The following is a 20,525-nucleotide window of genomic DNA, read 5'->3' as shown; positions in this document are numbered from 1 at the left end:
AGTTGGCACAACCCAATCGGTTTTAGGAAAATGCAATGAAATGCATCAAAGAAAAGACGTAAATTGAAGTGTTATATCTTGTGCATGATGAGTTATTATACATTTGAGGCATAAATACATATGGAGATTAAAGCCAGGTGAATGCAGCTCAATGATATGCAAAGCAGTATTTAATAAATAAATGATAACGGCATGCATAAATGGGATCAGGGATTGGATGTGGCAACAGTGCAAACAAGCAGTGGGGACTTCTTAAAACAGCTGCAAAAGTCACTTTTCCCCATTTTGTCCTCTGAGCCACTGGTTATTGGGAAGACACACACAGAGAGAGTGAGAGAGAGAGAGAGAGAGAGAGAGAGAGAGAGAGAGAGAGAGAGAGAGAGAGAGGAGGGAATGAGTGAGGGAGGGAGAAGTGAGTCTCAAACTGGTTAGCCTACCTATCCACTAGGAGGAGAGGAGAGGCTGTTGAGGAGCAACAAAACAATAAACAGCTACTACTACAAACCACATCGGCGGAGTTGACGGTCCGCGCCAGAGGAGTAACCAAGAGCAAATACCAGAGACAACGCCATCGCATCTGCCTCGGAGTGAAGTAACAGCCATGTATCTGAACAGGGAAGAGGACAATAGCAAAGGTAAGATCCTGTCAAGAATTGCCACTCTTCCTGACAGTTTCAAGATGTTTCATTGCTGACCCGCTGCTTCTCCGTCTGACACGAAAAGGCGGATGCGCTTCCACACGTCCCCTGTCAACGTGTGTTTATTTGATCATTTTTATTTGATTGTATTTTATTCCAACAGCCTTTATCCCTGCACGGACCTGTGATGATAGTGAAAAGTGTGGGCTGTCATTATGTAATATCAGTGCAGTTAATTGCCTCCTAGGAGGATGCTTATCATCAGTCCAATCCTGCATGGATTTCATTGCACCGTAAAAATGCATGATGAACCTGTTGTAGACACTGACACTTATGCGTTTTTGCAGGTGGGCACTGGAAATGTTTTTGGACATTTACAGTGCTTACTTAAGGGCAACATAACACAAGGTCAAAGCCTGTAGCTACAATGAGATCCAAGTGTATTTACGGTATTTAGGATGCACTGATGCTTCTGCAGAAATACTACCGAACCGTGCTGGAGACTCATGCCCCAACCGTGCAGCACAGACAGGGGTAGAGGGGGGGTACAAAGGAGGCATATTTGAGTAATCTCTCCCACGTGTTTTTGAGGCGTGATTTCTTCTCTCATCGGGCGCCCAGGAACACACTCGACCTGTGTCCCCTGCTGTAGCCATGAAACATGAATAACTCTCTGGGGCTGAGAGGTGATGATAATTACCTCCTAAATCTTCAGGTTATACGAGAATAACACCTGCTGCTACCGAGGACCAGGGAAGGTAGGAGGAGGAGGAGGAGGAGGAAGGCGAGGGGCGGAGGGGGGTGTGAAAGAGCAAAAGGCAGAGTGGGAGGAGCCATTTTTGTTCATTTCCCTGTGATGTGAGATAATGTGATCTCACCACACACGGACAACAACATGATACTGTACGATGGTGTTTGCAAGCAGCATCAGCATCAGCACCAGCAGCCAGGACGGTGGTTTATAATGGAAAACAAATCCATTCAAGTGAATGACAGCACAATACCACAGAAAAACTGAAGCCTGCAAATTGATTTTATTCTATTAAAAACCACTGTAATGTCCCTTCATACTTAACGTTGACCTCCACTGAAGCGTGCAAACACACTGGCATACTTTGTGTTTTTTATTCTATTCTGTTAAAAAAAAAAAAAAAAACCCACAGTGAATTATAGCCTATTTATATTTGTGCTATTAAAGATGCATGGGTAGCTTTTAACTTTGGTACAGACATGCATGTTCTGTAAATGTTTGTAATCTGCAGAGTTTGCCATCATCAGGTTCTATTTCTAATCCTCAGTTGTACTTTGTATTTGGTTCCAGTCCCAACACAACCTTAAACCTTTTGTGAGTGTCATTATTAACTGTTTTTGTATACATGCAGTATTTCCCTTTTTCTGCCTGTGCAAGAAAGACAGTGTTCCTGCCAAAGGGCATTGACCTCTGCTCCAAAATGAAGTCGATTGCACAAGTATCTTAAAGATGTAACTCTTCTGATGGCCCCTAGGTCAACTTGAAAAAGCCCTGGTTCCTGTAAACTTACACTGAACTTCTCTGTAGAAGTACCAAGCTAATGTTTATTCTTTTCAAAGACTCATTTTGTTCTCATCCATCACATTTGGTTCCTTTAATAAGTGATTTTGGTGGCCCATCTGTATAATTTTACTCTTTTATTAAGATTTCGGATCAAATAAAAGTCATTGACTTCTACTATGTCAGGAGTCAGACTTTCAGAGATTCGGTTTGTTTAATAAAATGCATTTTCCTCTGACAGACAATTTTTGCTATTCATAGGTTCAACTATCAAGACTGAAAATTACTTAGTTATGCAATGCTTGATGAAGTTTAGCATTTTGCAAGGTTAGTAAGCCTCCACTTAGAATAAGCTCACTTCTGATGCCTCGCCAGTTCTGCCCCTTTTGTCCAAATATGATCACTTATAGCTCCAAAAAGCCAAAGGATGATAGCCAAATCACAAATTACAGGCTTCAAAAGGGGAGTTCAGAAATGAGTATCATATCACAGTTCCTCCATCCACTGATTATGTACAGTCTATGATTCCAGTAATATTTACACTAATGCACAGCTATTTATTCATCAATAAATGAAAAATACCTCAGTGGAATAGTAGAATGGCTGGAGGAGTGCCATTTTGTGGCAATTTCTTTCCTGGAATCCAAGTACGATTTCTGACTGGCAGTGGACTTGATTGACATTGATTATAGCTTCTTTTGTTACTTCTCCCACCTTCTTGAAAAGGTAGTGGTGCAGTATTTGTATGTATTCAAAAACCTGTTGATAACAAAGTCTTTCATAATGTTTATAAGAAAGCTGTTTCTTCCTTTGGCCAGAAATATGAGATTTTCTTATGGGCATGCATCTCTACCCTATCCCTGCAAGTTTGGGAAGTTGTTTTGTGTGCCGAGAGGTGACCATAAAGCAGGCTGTGTGTCACAAACTGCTGTAACATCCTTGAGTCTCATGTTCCAAATGAGCCGTATAGATGTATTTCTTTTCAAAGCTGCATACATTTGGGATGTCCTGGAAGATGTTTTGTTTGAATGTTGTTGCTTTTCATATGACCCTTATCAGAACTGTAATATGAGTGTGTATGTATACTTTGTGATTGTCACTGTGAGCATGTTAGCATAATGACTTTCTTATTGTGCTAAGGTGCAGCATCACAGGCCTGCTAACATGGCTGGTGATTCTTGTTGAAGGTCAAAGGAGGATGCAAATGGAAATTTAATGTTAACAAGTGGGCTAGCAGACATTAGGTCATGTTTGTAATTTGTTCTTGTAATAAATGGTATGAGGTGGAAAAGTGAATGTTCCTCAAAGTCATTTTTCCACTTGGATGTTCTGCAGTCCAGGTTGAGAAAAATGCTGTTACTGAGGACAAAGAGAGAAATGGACTTCAAGTATAGCGGTAAAATTATGAGTAGACTGATTGTTGATTTATTGGTGGTACTCTGTTAAATACGGGACTCAATACTTGATCAACACGCCTTTAATTGATTTAGTAAGAGGGTGTTCCTTTCCAGTGGGTGTTTCCCTTGCTGCACTGCTGTGGCCTTTAAATTCACTCCGCGTCTCAAGGTGGAGTGGCAGGGAGAGAGAGAAAGGTCTACCAGGGACATATTGATTATGGCCTCAGAGGATTAAAGGGGCTGAGGACAAACAGTTTGGTCATATGTGAGCCTGACTATCACAGGCACTGCTGGCCACTGTCAAAGGAACATCTGAAATATGACTGCTGGATTTAATCAATACTCAACTTAAGGGTAAATGCTGGGGATAATTTAGCACCCAATTATTGTCTCTTCAGAATGATGGCTAAATGGTTCATTATTTATACCCACTTGAAAACATTCAGCTATTTAGACTGTTTACATATGTTTAATATGCAGCAGAGTGAGCTCCAGCAGGATTCAACAGACAATTTATAGGTGCTCCAACCCTGTAGTTCAGCTACACTTTGGTAAAATTATAATAATAAACAGTTCATTTGATGATGATGACTCTTTCTTAGCTATAGATGACAGGTTGAAGTTTTGGGTATGTCTCTAGGGGTAAGGATTCTATAGAATGATTGACACTGTGATGCCTCTTCCTCCCGCTCTAGAAAAGCAAAACCAAAATATTGCAGTTAGAGCTTGTATGATACTCCTGTGACACATTTCAGCAAGTAGATACTGCCCTAGACCTGTCTATTATATGATGCACCCTCAAAATGGGAAAATATCTACATTTGTAGGGTTATGAAGAGGGGTTTCGTGGGCATGTCGTACTGTAGAGGGTATAACATGTATGGTTGTGCAGTCTGTGAGGTTACATTGGAGCCCTTCTTCATTTTAGAGCCATAGTCTGTGCAGTAACAGTAGAGACATGGGGACATTACATTCACCCACAGGCCAACCACCTGATTTGTGTCATTCCTGCTCAACTAATGAAGTCTTGGCAGCGACTGGTCATTATGGCTATATCATCGAATAACTCATTTTAACTTTGGCCATAAGCCCATTGACTAGAATTAAAGGGGTGGAGTTTATGACCTATACTGCAGCCAACCACCAAGGTGTGATCAAGATGTTTTGGCTTCGTTGTCATATACACCCATCTGGCTTTTTACGTGTACTATACCACTGAAGATGCTAAAGAAGTGATTTGTGTAACAGAAGAGCTTGCACTAATGGCTCCTTAAACAACAGTAAGAAACACTTTACATCTAATGGGCTGTAATGTTGCAGAGTTAAGGTTTGATTTATGTCTTGTACACTGTGGATTAGTTAAAATGATGAGTGCTCCACCCCAGTTCCTCCTGTATCTTAATTACTGATTATTGTTGATTGGATTTTTAGCACATTGTGTTTCTTTTTTTTTTTTTGCCATCACCAGCAAGTGTGAAAAATCTGTCAGGCAGGCGGCATCATCACCCCATGCACAAGAAGCAGCCCATCTTTACTAGAGAAATGTCTGTGCTGTTCAGAATTTGGACATTCATCTCTGTTCAGGCGTTGCAGCTGATGCCAGACACTGGAGGGTTTCTTTCCAGCCAAAATGCAATATAATTTTCAGCTTCTCAAACAGCAGGGGACCACTTAATGAAGAGCTTTCCAGCTTCTTCTATTGACAACTGTTTTGATAAACTGACTGTAAGACATTTGTTGGCTGAGGTTGATGCTTTTATTGATTGATTATTACACTGACACAGGATGTTTCAGGTACAGGTTAGGAGTTGGAGACATGTTCAGACAGGGAACCTGTGGTCGACTGACCTCATGTGTTATTCATGTAATCACCCTGATCTGTATAACTGACAACAAGAGGTGGGTCAGTGATACAACTTCATGGCATTTCTAAGTCGAGCACTGTGAGCCCAGGACATTTACCCATATTGCACAGTTCAGTCCAGTTCAGAATGATCAAAAGTGTTAAACGTGTACGTCCTCACATAATGAAGGAAGCAGAGCGGAGATTTACTTGTTTGCGTATGTGTATAAATAATTTTTCCTCTGTGTATTTCTTGACATTACGTTATCTTCCTACTTTGTCTGGTCCTGGTGGAGTCTGGAGACAGAGTTTGTGCATCAGGGACAAATTACCCTAAATTTATTTGATGTGTGGTCTTGTTCGCCACATGGCACACAACGCTATCTACAGCTTGAATATGATATATAGTAATAACACCAGGTTCACTGTTGATTTAGGACGGCACTGGCCTCGGACTTGGGCTTGAGTCCAAAGCGCTACCAATCTAAATGACTTAAGTCTGGCATTGGGAACCCATACTAATAGAGCTTCTAAGGTACGATTTCTGCTTTTGCCTTGAGGAAGATAGATGCGCAACTTAAAAAGCATATGCATCCTGTAACTGGTATACATTATTAAAGGAGGAGGAGGAAGGTGATTATAGAAGAAAATTAACTTTGTGCAGGTTTTTCTGTGCCCTCTGAGTGTCCAGCTCTCATTTTTGGCTTTTACAAAAATAATTGCTCCTTCATTGTTTTTTCCCATTGTTGTTGGCACTTTAATATGTAACAGTCAAATACATGCAATACATGCAAATTTCTACTGTGGTGATTAGAGTCTCAATAATCAGACTGAAGATAAAGATGTAATTCAATTTCGTCTGGATGAAAAGACTTTCATTACGTGCCAGGTTTTGACAGCTCTTGGTACTCTACCTGGGTGGCAGATGACCATTCTTGGTACGCATCAAAGGGTTTTAACTGCTAAGGAAATGAAATGGGAAATGGAGGGAATTTGCGGATGGTTTTTAACATGGTGTGAAGTGTAGTGTCAGCATAAGACTGTGAGTTCTTAACCTCTTTGTTATTATTGCCCTGTAGAAATTGATGATGTCCCTCTACTTCATGGCTGTTTTACTAATGTGGGATGAGAAATTATTTGGGGGAATTGCTGTGTCAGTATTGTAATGTCCATGCCTCTTAGAGCTAGATGAATTGAAAGTGCACTGAGAAAAAGGTATTGCTATGGGCTAAGCAGCTGCATTCAACAAGTCTACACTACTCTGATCAAAGTTAAAAGGAACACTACTAGAGATTTTCATTCATGATGTCCTTTAATTTATCTTTTTGTGCTGAATATTGTTTAAAGCACAATGACAGCTGCTTGGTATTCTGTTTTCCTGGGAGCTTGCTGTATTGATATCAGATGCAGAGTACCGTAGATGAAAATGTCATATTTTTACAGCAAAGCCTGAATTAGACATTTGATGCAGTCTGTGAGCATCAGATATGTGAACACAATCACTGCAGAGACCTTTGCATATGTAACATCCGTAAAGTGGCACAGGAATAGCTTAATTGTAGAGAGTGTTTAATCAGCCTGTTTGACATTTAATAGATCACTCAATCATGAGATTAAGTCTATTTAGACTTTCAATGGATAGTCAAACAGTTAACAGCTCCAATATGTTATACAGATGGAGGCTGTAAGCTAAGCCAATGCAAAATGCTCAAGGATCACTGGAGTCAGAGGAACAGGCTACAATGCTGTGAAGGAGGTAATTAGATGCTTTTGTAGGAACACCTGCAAAGAAGTGCAGAATTGGACCTGCTGTTTCACTGTTGCACTGAGGGAGCTCGTCATCTTCCTCAGTGCAACAGGAAGCTCTATCAGCTGATTAGAGAGGTCTAATCACACTTTGAAACGTCAAGTAATCTGCACGATAAAAAAGTATTTGATAAGAAAAGAAATAAAGAAATGATTCTATTTTTATTGATTAACCTTTAGCAAGGATATGGCAAAATGGATAAGAAAAATCATATCCCAGTAAGGTGATTCACAGTGTATGTTTCAGTATGTTTTCTGAAGTGGGTCAAACATTTTAGTTGCTGTCAGTAGGACTGTGCAACTCACACTTCTATTGACAATATTTTTCATCATTTGGATGGTGCTTTGTGCTCTTCCATATGGTTGGAGAAAAAAATTTGCATGAAGGCAACACAAACAATGTGGAGGAGAGCGAAAGTGACACAAAACAAAGAAATTCAGATCATGAATTGTTTGCATAGATGTGCCAAAAATGAAGAGAATGATCAAATGTGGGTATTTTAAACTTTTTCTTAACTAAATATACCATTGTATACTATATATACCATTACCCTCAAAGGAAATTATGTATACTGTGTTTGAAGATTTGCATATTTCCCACCTTTTGTTGTCAAATTATAATTAATGTGTACTTAAGAGGAAGGATGACACCAAAATTTGTAGAATTTTTACTAGATAGTGCAGTTTTGTTTTTTTTTTTACATTGCACATAGAACAAGTTGTGACACAGTGACTATATGAGATAGACTGTCCACCTCTACATGCAGCCTGCATGAAAGATCCTGTTTATGTAACATGAAATTAGATTCTGTGCTGGATATCAGAGGATTTGTAAACAAGCATAATTACTTTTTTGATGTATTGCATTAATTTGGTCTTTTTTATTGGATAAGAAGATTGTTTGTGTGCAATACAGCACATAAAACAGTATTTACAACATACTTGTTGAGTCTATGTAGTGCTGAAGTTATTGTATTCTCCCTCAGGTGACTGGATTGCAAAGGAAGGGGAGGTCTTTCCCTTCCTCTTTCTCTGCCATCTTCTGTCTCTTTTTCCTCTGTGTCTTGGGAAGAGAAAAAGGACTGTGCCGGTTAACATCAGCCAGCCAGGCAAGAGTGATAGAAAGCAAGAGGTAGAAAGGCAGACGATAGAGTGGAGGCGAGCGTGAAAAGATGGAGAGAGCAGGAGAGACAGAGGGAGAGGCAGAAGCAAAGAACAGGCCCTGGAGTGCTAGCCAGTCAAGGTCATACAGAGGAGAGGAGGCCCAGCTTGTATATGTCTATGTGTGTGTGTAGAGAGAGGAAACAGTGGGGATGGGAGGCCTACATAGTAGATGTAGAATAGAACGAGGGGCTGGTGACAGCGGATTGGTTTAGTCTGGGATGGCGGATTTTATGGGGAGGGATAAAGAAAAGAAGCAGAGCAGGGGAAGACAGAAAGCCAGAGATGAAAAGAGCTTGTAATATGGCTTCACTACACTGTCTTAATACTTGATATACTCTTCAGTCCTGTTTTCCTGACAGAAATGGAGCTTAATGAATGTGCAACTTTGAACATGCTTGACTGAAACGCAGATGTAGTGGCAGTACATTTATGATGTTATACACAGAATCATGGTATATATATATATATATATATATACCAGTATATATATTTATATATATATATATATATATATATATATATATATATATATATATATATATATATATATATATATATACATGAACATTTCAGTGTATTTTGTTGCATAACCGTCCAGTACCATCATGTTCATCTGTGTTCTCTCTGCAGTGTGCACTTAATGTGTTATTCCTCCTCACCACTCAGTGACCTCTGCTGTCTTGTTGCAGCTCTTACTGTCAATAGGTGCTGATGCATTTGAAAATTAAATGCGGAAACTTTGCAGGTGTGTCCTACCACCTTCTCCCCCTGTTCTGAAAGCAAAGAGACACCCTGAAAGAGACGCTAATCTCAGCCAAAGACCTTGCTCTAGTTTTGATTAGTAATAGAGAAAGAGAGAGTATTGCATAATGGATAGCCTGGTGCTTGTCATCTTAGGATCAAGTGTTTTGAAAGCGGGATTGTGGTTTGCTGAGAACATTCTTTATTCAGTTATCCCAGCTAGATGCAAGGAGTCACTTGGAAATGTGATCACTGCTGTCTCTTCAAACATATTAGCCCTGTTTGCATCTCACACCCTGGAGAGATTACATGTGTGGTTGTGAGTGTGGTTGTGCAGTTGCCATAGTGTCTGTATTCGAAGCACTAAGGTGCTGATGTGAAAGATCTGAGGAGGCTCCTGCACTTGCCGACATTATCTCTCCGGACCAAAGGTGTGTGGAGTGGTGATAAGGTATGATGACTTTTTGTTAGAAGGAGGTCAAGAGTTCACCTGTGGGGACCCTGAGGTCACTCCCAGCTCTTACTATTACACTATTAGACACAGGCTTAATGCATTCTTGTTCGATCTGCAGTGTGTCAATTGATGTAATTTTAATTTGAAGAAAAATGGCCTTTTACCAATTTGTCATTCTAAAACGCAATCAGCACCACTAATCCTCACATTAAACCTCTAGTGGTCATACAGTCATATTCAGTTTAAGACTCCCAGCAAATTCTTGGCAAATTATCCTGTTGACAGACATCATTACCAATTCAAAGCATAATTAATCTTTCCACACGATGATTTTACACAGATGAAGAGTAATAGCTTCCATAATAATGGCTTCTAAGCATTTTGCCAGCTGTAAATTGTAATTTTAAACAAGCCCTGTGGATCTGACCTGCATTATGTGCCACTGTACTTTTACATTTATCTGACAGCTGATGCAAACAGACAGGAAATGAGGGGAAAGAGAAGGGAATGTAACGAAGGTCTCTGATTGAAATTGCACAGGGATTCAATTTAGAACTGTGTGATTTGTCCAGAATCTCCTTATACTGGCCATTTTGTGGCAATGCATATCATGATATAGCCCATTTTCTTATTGATTTTTAAATTTTTTTTAAATGAAAAGCATATTGCTTATTAAATTTTGAATTATGTACTCAACAAATAAAAGGTCTCAATGCAAAATAAATGTAGGCTTAGAATGCCATTATGGTGAAAAGATATCAAAACAAAATCTGTAATATTCTCGTACAACAGAGCTGTTTGTGTTGTAGCAGCAAACAAAAATTAGTCTGTTATATTCCAATTTTTCAACAAAAAGAACACCCAGTTTAGGCACAAGCTCTTTTTTTTGTCTTGGCTGTTTGGGTGCAATGCATGCCCTGTGAAAGAACATAAATTGTTGTCCAAATGGTGCAAAGTTTTGCAATAAAAAGTGTGATTTCCAAAAAAAAGTTAATAAATGATAGAGTATAATGAGCCATTAGATGTTCTTCTTTCTTTAATATAGAATAGAATAGAATAGAATAGAATAGAATAGAATAGAATAGAATAGACAATACAAGCAAAAACACTTTCACAGTCACAGTCTGTCTGTTATCGTGGTGCAAAAATAAAAGAAAACAAATTGCTATAAAATCAGATGTGTAATGAATCAATTCCTGATTTAAACCTATGAGAAAAGAAAAAAGAATAAGAACAATACAATCAATAAATACATTGACAGTAAAAACACAGTACAACAAAGATAAAATTACTGAGTAATGATATAAAAAGTTCAAATAATTCCACTTAAAGTACCATATGAATGAGGCTCAAGACCTGTTAAACAAAGCTGATACATTATTTAGCAGTGCTATGGAAGCTGGGAGGAAAGACTTAATTTTGTATTTGCCTGCTCTGAAATGTTTCTTTAGTACTTTCTGGTTTCTTCAACTCTCACCCAGGAAAGAAAAATAAGCCTTGAAACAATATAATATTGATTTGACTTTTTTTTTTACAATAATTATTGACATAATTGACAATTGACACAATTAAAATGAATTTTTTTAAATATATATATTATTGATATTTTTACATGTTCTCCCTGTTTCTGTGTGGGTTCTCTCAGGGTACTCCGGCTTCCTCCCACCATCCAAAGACATGCACTGATAGGTTAATGGGTTAATCTAAATTGCCCATAGGTGTGAATGTGAGAGTGATTGATTGTTTTTCTGTATATGTCAGCCCTGCGATGAACTGGTGACATGTCCAGGGTGTACCCCACCTTCACCCATAAGTACCTGGGATAGGCTCCAGCGACCCTAGTGAGGATAAAGAGGGTTCAGATAAAGAATGAATGAATGAATGAATAATAATATTGATATTTGTTGTCAAGAAAAATAATGGTTCCATTTATAAGGCCAGTTTCAGATAAGTCTGAATTCTGATTTCTTGTTTTAAAAAATACAACAATATAGTGAAATAACCAAAACTGGAAAAAAGATGTAGTATGTCATGACTATTAGAAAGTGGCCATGATATACATTTTCTGGAATATCATACACTGACACAGTGCTAGCCTATTTAAAAGATGGTATAGGAAGATGTGTTAAAAAAAAAAAAAAAAAAATTGAAAATGTAGGTGTTGTCTAGAAAAATTAATATTTGAACAGAAGGTGTATCTCGCTTCTTCCCCCAGTACAACGTGTTCCACAACTTGGTGTGTGTGCTGGAGCATTAGTTTGTGTGTTGCTGCACCGTCTCTTGGTATTTAGCAAAAAGCGTGTGATTTTGTGTGAGCCACCCTGTATCTGGCAAGGTAGTCAGACTGACAGATTGGGCTGTGTGAGTGCCATCTCCTCAGCTTGGCTGCCTGTGTGTTTCTCCTTCTCCCTCTGTCTCATCTCCCTATTACCCTGCTTCAGTGGTGACCAGCAGGGCAAGGGATATTTTCCTTCATTCGCCTTATCTAACCTGCTCTATAGGTAGGCCCTCTCCTCGGATTAAGTCTAGTCACTGTTCCATAACTGTATGCTACAATACCTGATGGATCAGCCGTCCACGTCTGTCTCCCCTGTACTTAAGCCAAGACGGTAGCTTGAGTCAGTGTGAGGTTAAAATGCCGGGGATGGTTTAAACTCTATGTGTCCTTGCATTACTCTGTTCCATTAGAGCAGTTCTCACTTCGTGGCTGCATCAGGACCAGAAATACACCAATATATAGAGAACATGAAAGAAGACACAGTTGTTCCTGTAGAATTAAACACAGGGTGGATGGGTCAGGAACGGTTCACAAGACTTTTATTCATTCATTCATTCATTTTCTGAACCCGCTTTATCCTCACTAGGGTCACGGGGGTCGCTTGGAGCCTATCTCAGCTACATAGGGGCGAAGGCGGGGTACACCCTGGACAAAGTCGCAAGTTCATCGCAGGGCTGACAAACAATCACTCTCACATTCACACTTATGGGCAATTAAGATTAACCAATTAACCTATTAGTGCATGTCTTTGGATGGTGGGAGGAAGCTGGAGTACCCGAAGAGAACCCACGCAGACACGGGGAGAACATGCAAACTCCACACAGAAAGGTCCCGCCCCCGTCGACTGGTGTTGGAATCGAACCCAGGACCTTCTTGCTGTGAGGCATGAGTGCTAACCACTGCACCACCGTGTCGCCCTCACAAGCGGGTCGGTGCCGGAGCCCCCGTGTATCTGGCGGCTGTGCTGGAATATCTCACCTCTGAGATCCTGGATTTGGCAGGAAACGTTGCCCGCGACAACAAGAAGACCCACATCACAAGACTTTTAATGCTGTTAAAAATGCAATAACTAATGTAAAAAAAAATTATCGATGCATTAGCACATTACACATTACTTAATCAGAGTAAAGCACTCTTTTATCCCACCTCCATATACTGTAATGCAGGTATATTGGTCTATAACTGGACTTTCTATCTGTCATCATTATCTGTCATCTGACACATAAGTGGAAAACCTTTCAATATATTTCCAGTAAACCCGCTTAAGTTGATTGGTTGTGTTTGGAAAGGTTTCTTTTGCTCTTCTATCTGTTGTCTGTCTTGTCCATTTATCATCATTTGTTTTCAGCTGCCATTATATTATATTTTTTCGACATGTTGTTCACAGATTCAGCGTGCCTCTTTATGAAACTATTTGACTGTGACAGATCTAGAAAAGTTGAGATATGATGCCAAGAGGCATTCACTGGGTGGCAATGGAAGTCATTTTCTGGGAATCCCTGTTCTCCTGTACTATATACTGTATGTAAATGGAATCTGGGATGTCACCGATACCAAAAATTCAGGTATCGATACCGATACCACTAAAAGTGCATGATACCAAAGTCGATACCATGGTTAAGAAAAAAAAAAAAAAAAAAATCATAAGAACTAGGGCTGCATGATTAATCGATTTTAAATCGAAATCAGAATTTTTAATTAGGATGATTTTAAAAAAAATGGAAATTGTGAAATTGATTTCATCTCTCTCGTGCCTCCGGGCTACCGTGGGCTCTTCCTCCTATCTGTGAGAGCGGTCTTTCACAGAAGTCTGTGTAATGACCACGGACGTTAAATCTGTTAGTGAGCCCACAGTAGTGATACCAATGTAAGCCATGGCTTAACGCACGGATCCCGTAATTGAAATTTAACTGTATGGGGATCACTCATCTTACGTTGTCCCGGATCCATACAGTACTGTCTTCTTCTGATCCGGGTCCGGGTTTCGGGGTCAGCAGCCTCAGCAGAGGAGCCCAGACAGCCCTCTGCCCCACACACATCCACCAGCTCTGGGGATAGAATCCCTCCAGCGTGTCCTGGGTCGGTCTCTTCCATGCACAGGTCTCCCAATTTAAATAGAACCGCATGGGGATCACTCATATTCCATGCCATATTGGTCCACACACACACGACTGATGCCGGTCTCTGTCTTACATTGGTATCGCTTCTGGGCCCAGATACCCCAAAAAGGGAAAAAAAAAACAAAACTTTTTTTTTTAAATAATAAATTTAGTTCTCTTACTTGCTAAATTTTTCATTCACAAATGTAAGTTCTGTAACACAAAACCAAATATTGTTTATTTTTTGAAAGATGTGAACTTCATTTAAAGCTGTTAGATAAATCTGGAAGCAAAAAGGCTATAAAAACCATCAGTATTTGCTCTGATTTGGACATTGTATTGTAGTGTATTCCCCCTGGCAAACTTGCTGTTATTTTCTTGTTGTATACATTGTTTGTATACTCTACTTCATTCAATAAAGATTTATTGAAGAAAAAACAAAAACTTCTGTAGGTTCATCATGTGATACCATCACAGATTTGAGGTAGGGAGCAGTGGCTTGCATTATGGGCTGCTCACGAAAACGACATACTGACTTCTGTTGTCTTTTGTAGTTTTACGCAAAAATCGAAATCAAAAATCGAGTTTTTAGAGGAAAAAAAAATCAGTATTTAATTTTTTGCCAAAATTGTGCAGCTCTAATAAGAACCCATAAACTTAAATAAGAAATACTTCAAGTATTTGCATATAAATTAATATTTCTATTGCCTCTAACTGTCTCATCTGTCTGCATTGTCAGTCACAGTTTCCTGCTTTGAATGCACAGACATGATTGGCTGAGTGGTATCACATGGGATGGTTCTACAAGCATGCAATTGGTCTGTGTGTTCCCTCATCTACTCTACTGTAAGCTGCGCTGGAAGTGGAATAGAAGTGCTCCACCACTGGCTGTAGGTCCCACTATTTGTGACTACTGGTATAGTTTCTTGTTGTCAACATTTTATATCGCTGGTGGTCCGAACGGGCCGGGCTGTAAAAACTGCATCGGGCCATCGGACCAGTGCCAATGTTGAGCCCTGATGGTATCTCATGTCAAATTTTTGATGCTGAATAAACAGAACTCAACTTGAATTCTTTAAACAGATCTGGGTGCCTGTCTCGAAGGTGCTTTGCTAGTTTCGTGGTATCCCCACCCCTCTTCATTTGAATTCCACGGTGGCGGTCTTTACACAGTGGCTTATATGTGTCAGTAACCTCGTCGTGGTCGTCAACCTGAAATACTGCCACACGACTTTTGGCCCCTTTTTTGTCCATTAGACCAGGCAGAGTTTTAACTGTGGCTGTTGCCATTCTTTCATGAGTTGGTGTACCTGTTGCATGTGTACTGCCCCCATCAATTCCGAAAGAGTAGTAGCCTACTGATGGTATTGATTCTTAAAAAAAATGAGTATCGACTTTTTTTTTTTCATCATAGTATCGAATGGTATCCTTGTATCAGTTCTCATGACATCCCTAATGGATTCAACCAGACATGACTGAAACTATTACTTTTTACAACATATGCTGCATAAACGCACAACCCTCTCATATTACCTTACTTAGTCTGTTTGTAGAAGCTGTGTTTTAAGAACTCAAAAGCAAAGGGGCGAACTATGCTTTCAATATGCTAAGTCAATAAAACTAAGCTGACATTGATATTAAGTTCTACCGTGGGATATGTCATCTGACTTTATGGCTCCTGTTGAAAGTGCTGGACAACAAACTGGATTGACTAGTGCTCTGGTTTTAATTTCCCCTATGTTACATCATTTATGAAGTCAAGCAAACCTTACACACTGTTACCCATAAAGTTGGAATAATTTTGTTTTCAGACACATTCCTCTTTTTAGTCTTATTTATACACATCAGTAACCTTTGACTTTTCACCTCTGACCACGTGTAATGATTATATACAGAGTCTCAAGAATAAATCACATTATCAGTCATTTCATGAGAATAGATTTAAAAAAAATATTTCAGCTTCATCTGTAACTGTGTAGTAATCAAAACCTTAATTAAAAATGATCAAATTAAAATGTTTTTATATAATATGTATTCCTGATAGTAGAATAAGACCTACACCTACAGTATATAAAAGCAAAGTTATGCAAACAAACAAAATGAAACAGTGATACTTTGAACTAATAAACTTGGCTCTAAAGCTAACAGTTACTGAAACCATATATTGTATTTTAACCAGTACTTTACAGCATGTTATTTCACTCAAAATGTTGTTAGATTTCCAGTTCTGAAAGGTGTTCCTCTCAGATTTCATGACTGTCTTGCATTCTAGCATTTTACTGAAAACAATATATTCAGATGTAACCACAGTTTGATTCTTTAATTGAATTTTGTATTTTTTTTTCCCTCAGTAACTTGTAAAGAACTACAGTTACATTTATTTTGTCACTGGTCATGGATAAGATTCAACAGAATGATTGTGTGTGTCTGCATCTGTGGAGACTGAACACAAACTATTTGCACACACATGCTGTATAGACAGTAATACAAATGTAGATCTTCCGCTGTATCAGTATGCTCTAATTTTGCTCTATTCACGATCCTAATCAGTTTTTTTTTTTTTTTTTTTGTGGCAAATTGAGAAAGATAACATTTCAGTGGAAGCATTTACACAGTCATTACAGTTCACATCTGCTTTAGGTGTATGCAGCCATTTGGGTAAATAATGCATTTTAAATTGGGCACTTCTCATGCCTGCTATGCCCCACCAGAGTTGTATATGGAGAATGGGATGGAGGGAGCACAGGGGAGAGGAGGAGGAGCAGGAGGAGGAGCAGCCAGAACAGGGAGAGTAATGAGCCTAGGCAAGGGGGGACATATAACGTGGGAAAATATGACAAACACAAAAGAAACGCATAGTCCCACATCTTTAAACCCAAATATGGATTCACATAACGAGATGATTGAAAACCTGGAGGGTGACTGATCCCATGGAATAAGAGGGATAGGTTCATCAGATGAATATTTGGCTGACAAATTACCTGATAGGAGCACAAAACCTGTCCAGAATTAACATAGATCAGATTAGTGATATCAACAGCTGGGAGACTCGTGTTATTGTTCCATTTCCCTCCCGCTCCATCCCCAGAAATGCTTTGGATTACTGTTTTCGGTGCTCCTCTTGATTCCCCACCAGTCATCTAAGTTTTGCAGTCGCACGCTTATCATCCTGTGTTTGTCTTGGCAGCAGCGTGAATTGGTGCAGCTGGAAGAGCACAATGAATTGGATGCAAGTAATTGTGCATGCATGGGAGTGAGCTGAGAGAGCTCAGCCTTGGACTCAGTAGAGCTGAGACACACCAGATTGGGCTGGCTCGTCCAAGCAGTACATTTCTGATTGGTCTGGGCTACAAAGCTAAAATGTGCCTTTTGTGCCACTGGTCCATGCTGAAATCTTTCTCTCTTTCTCTTTTTTTCTCTTCACTCTCACACTAATGAACAGCAGTGCTTTTCTACATTACAGATCATATTTCATGAACGCAACATTCATTGATTAATGCCAACCGCCTTGAGACCCTTCTTAGTGATTATGGCTCTCAGGACTGGGAGGGGCCGTTGATACTCTTAATGAGTCATAAAAAGCGAGGAATTATACACTTGAATAGTCCTGATGTTGGGTGATATTTCAATATTTGGTCACTCACTCTTGGAGTCTATTTGCCCACAGAGTTGGCATATTCTCAAATGCCCTCAGACATGCATTTGCACATGTAAACAGAGAATTCTTGACTTTCCAGTCCCGTGGTGTGTTCATGCACTCAGGATATTTGGGTACAGGCAGGATCCAGCTGCACAGCCGCGAAAAACAAACACACAGGTCAAACAGAGAGCTCCCACAATGCACTGTGATTCAGCTCAGCTCACTCAACCACCAAAATAACCATGTTGATTACATAATCAAAACAAGAAGCTCGAATGCCAAAAACCACTATATGATAATTGTCATGCTATCATCCAGTGTGCATCCTGCCTGTGGTGATATTCCTTCCTGGGTGGTAATATTTGTGAGCTGCTATATAAGGCTGATTATGCTAAATTATGTTGTCTTATATATGATTACCCACTAGATAACAACAGTGACGGTCAGCACCCTCTTAACAAGATGATGGAAGTCTTGTTAATTGAGCTATCATAGAGAGATAATACATGCATAAGGCGTCATAGTATCATCCTCTCATACCATCTTTCCCTGGGGTATATCTGTTCCTCCCTGGTCTCTGAGTCCATTGCCCTCTAAAACACACTGCTTAATTACAGAGTAACAGGGGGAGGAGGTGAGGACAAAGTGGGAGAAAAGAGCAAAAGCCAGAAATAGGGAAGAGGCTTTAAGCGAGTAGCTAGAGGAAGTAAAATGAACAGCTGTGAGAGACTAATTCCAGATTGGGATAATGTTCATAATTAGGATTGTTTTAGAAGTAGCATTGCTTAAAATTACGGTTAATATTTGATGATCGCTGCACTCCCAAGATCCCCTACTGAACAGGCTCTGACTCTGAGGCAAACGCACAATGACTGCACATCAGACATGGCTGAGGGTTGACAGGCATGTGGCTCCCAGCCTCTTCTCACAATTTTCCTCCTTCTTAAAGCGCCTGACAAACCTCATTAAAGACTGTTCACGCAGCCTCTATTGACATGAGACATACCGAGAAAAGGCCATGTATAAAACATGAATCCCCCCAAGGTTACTGTATATGACGGAGCCTGTACGGGGATCTATAGTACTTCGTGCTGCATAAGCTTCCGCCTATAGTGTAAACCTAGTGGCATATATGATAAATGTATGGCATTTACTGTCAGTCCCTGTTGTACGGATGGAAGTGTCTGAGGTGTAAAAAATGACAGGCAGAGTTTTAATAACAGTGGAAATATTTTCATTCTGTGCTGACAGGTTTTGCACACGCCACTGTTTCAGTCAAATCCCATGCAGAGCCACATTCACCCCCTCTCCTTTACTCCTCTGAAATATTAATATAATGTAATAGGCTATTTGTATTAAATATTTAATTCTGTCCCATATTTGCATCTCATAAACGCTTGGTCAGTATTACTTTAGATCACCTTTGAAACTTGTAGGACTGGGGAAAAATTTGAATAGCAGAGCAGCAGCAGCAGAGAATGGTCGTCTGCACTGAAAGGCTTGGGGATGTTTAGGAAAAAAGCTTCCCGTGTCCTTTCGACTGTTCCATTTTCTTCTTCCTCTACTTCTAAACACAGCACACTTCCATCTGTCTCTCTCTGTTTATTACCCAATGTTTGCAGCAGCACTTTGTGTAATGTACTCCAGACAGGTTTGACAGCCTGGACATAGACCATAAAATACCTCCTGTTAGAGTATCATCTACCGAGAGATCACAAGCACAGGTACTTCGACTCTGGTAGGTTTAGGAGTAGAAAGAACAGAAAAAAAATGACTAGAAGATGCAAGGGCTGCAGGGAGTGAGTGGCAGGTGAAACCACTGAGAGATGGAAATGAGAGCTGAAGGATGAGTTATTTTAAAATGATTACTTCTCGAGGATGCACCACATGGCAAAGCTGTGGATAATTCCTCATAAAAAGTCGTTTAGTCTACATTTCTGAGATTATTCTTTCATGTAAGTTATACTGAGATTTTTATAGAACATTTACACCACTGAAAGGGTGTAAAGTTGAATATAAAAACCATGCAGTGAATGTTCTGTTTTTTCTGAGTTTCCTTTCCTCAGTTTCTATGGTGAAGTTTATTAGTGGGTATATGGGGCCACATGACCTTTGTGGGGCTGACCTGAGATTGTTAATGTGCAGTGGCAGTGAAGGAGAGCAACATAAGTGGTTGCATATTGTATTGTTGGTTCAGTGGTTTGAAACATGTGAGCAAGGTTGGTGGCTGTGATTTTGTAGCATTAGAATGAAGTATTCTCGTCCAGGTGGCCACAAAGGTCTGCAAGCGTCCTTGAGATGTAAATTTCATCATCTGTCTGTTCTCTGTGGTTTATACTAACTGTCCAGCTGCTGCCCAAAACTTCTGTCAGTGTAGACTCTTTTTGGTCAAAGAAACAAGGCAACGAATGTGACATGTTGTCATATGCAGGCACCCAGTGTAGTGGAAACGTGCATTTCTTAACGATGCCTTTAGAATTCAATGCACTACTTCAGTGCTACTTTGAAATGCATGCAGCTGAAGCCACTTTGTCATTCAAAGAAAGGAATCAACTATGTTTTAGTGACAGAACAGTTATCTAAGTTGCATTTGAGTCTAGTGGGAATTCATTTTAACTGTAAACAAAATGCCTTTACATATCAGGGATGTGACAAATAAATATCATGAAAATACAAAGGACTTTGCCAGCAAATATTTTGCATCAGAACTATTTTATTGGTTTGGATGCAAATTGATGACAATTGTAACACTTTTTCACTATAAACTCTGAATAGATTTGTATCTTCAAAAACAGGTAGATTCATTACATTGTCTGTGGCTCTAATGTCTTATAATACTTACACTTGTCTGTATGCAGCACCCTGGTAAAAAACGACACTGTGGCTCCTCTATTATGGACTTATGATATAATGTTCAAATTACACAAGCCACTC

General features: G+C 39.6%; 1 protein-coding gene across 1 annotated transcript in view; it reads left to right on the top strand.

The window, feature by feature from the left end:
• Window positions 1–412: 412 nt before the first annotated feature.
• syt7a (synaptotagmin VIIa) overlaps window positions 413–20,525 on the top strand; it is an 89,658-nt gene continuing 69,545 nt past the window's right edge. The window contains exon 1 of the mRNA XM_030135720.1: window positions 413–635. Within this exon, the coding sequence (XP_029991580.1) occupies window positions 602–635 (34 nt within the window). The 5' untranslated portion in view covers window positions 413–601. The remainder of the gene's footprint in view (window positions 636–20,525) is intronic.

Source organism: Sphaeramia orbicularis, chromosome 6 (genome assembly GCF_902148855.1).
Source record: "Sphaeramia orbicularis chromosome 6, fSphaOr1.1, whole genome shotgun sequence".
Taxonomy (NCBI): Eukaryota; Metazoa; Chordata; class Actinopteri; order Kurtiformes; family Apogonidae; genus Sphaeramia; species Sphaeramia orbicularis.
This window is presented reverse-complemented; position numbering and strand designations above follow the sequence as displayed.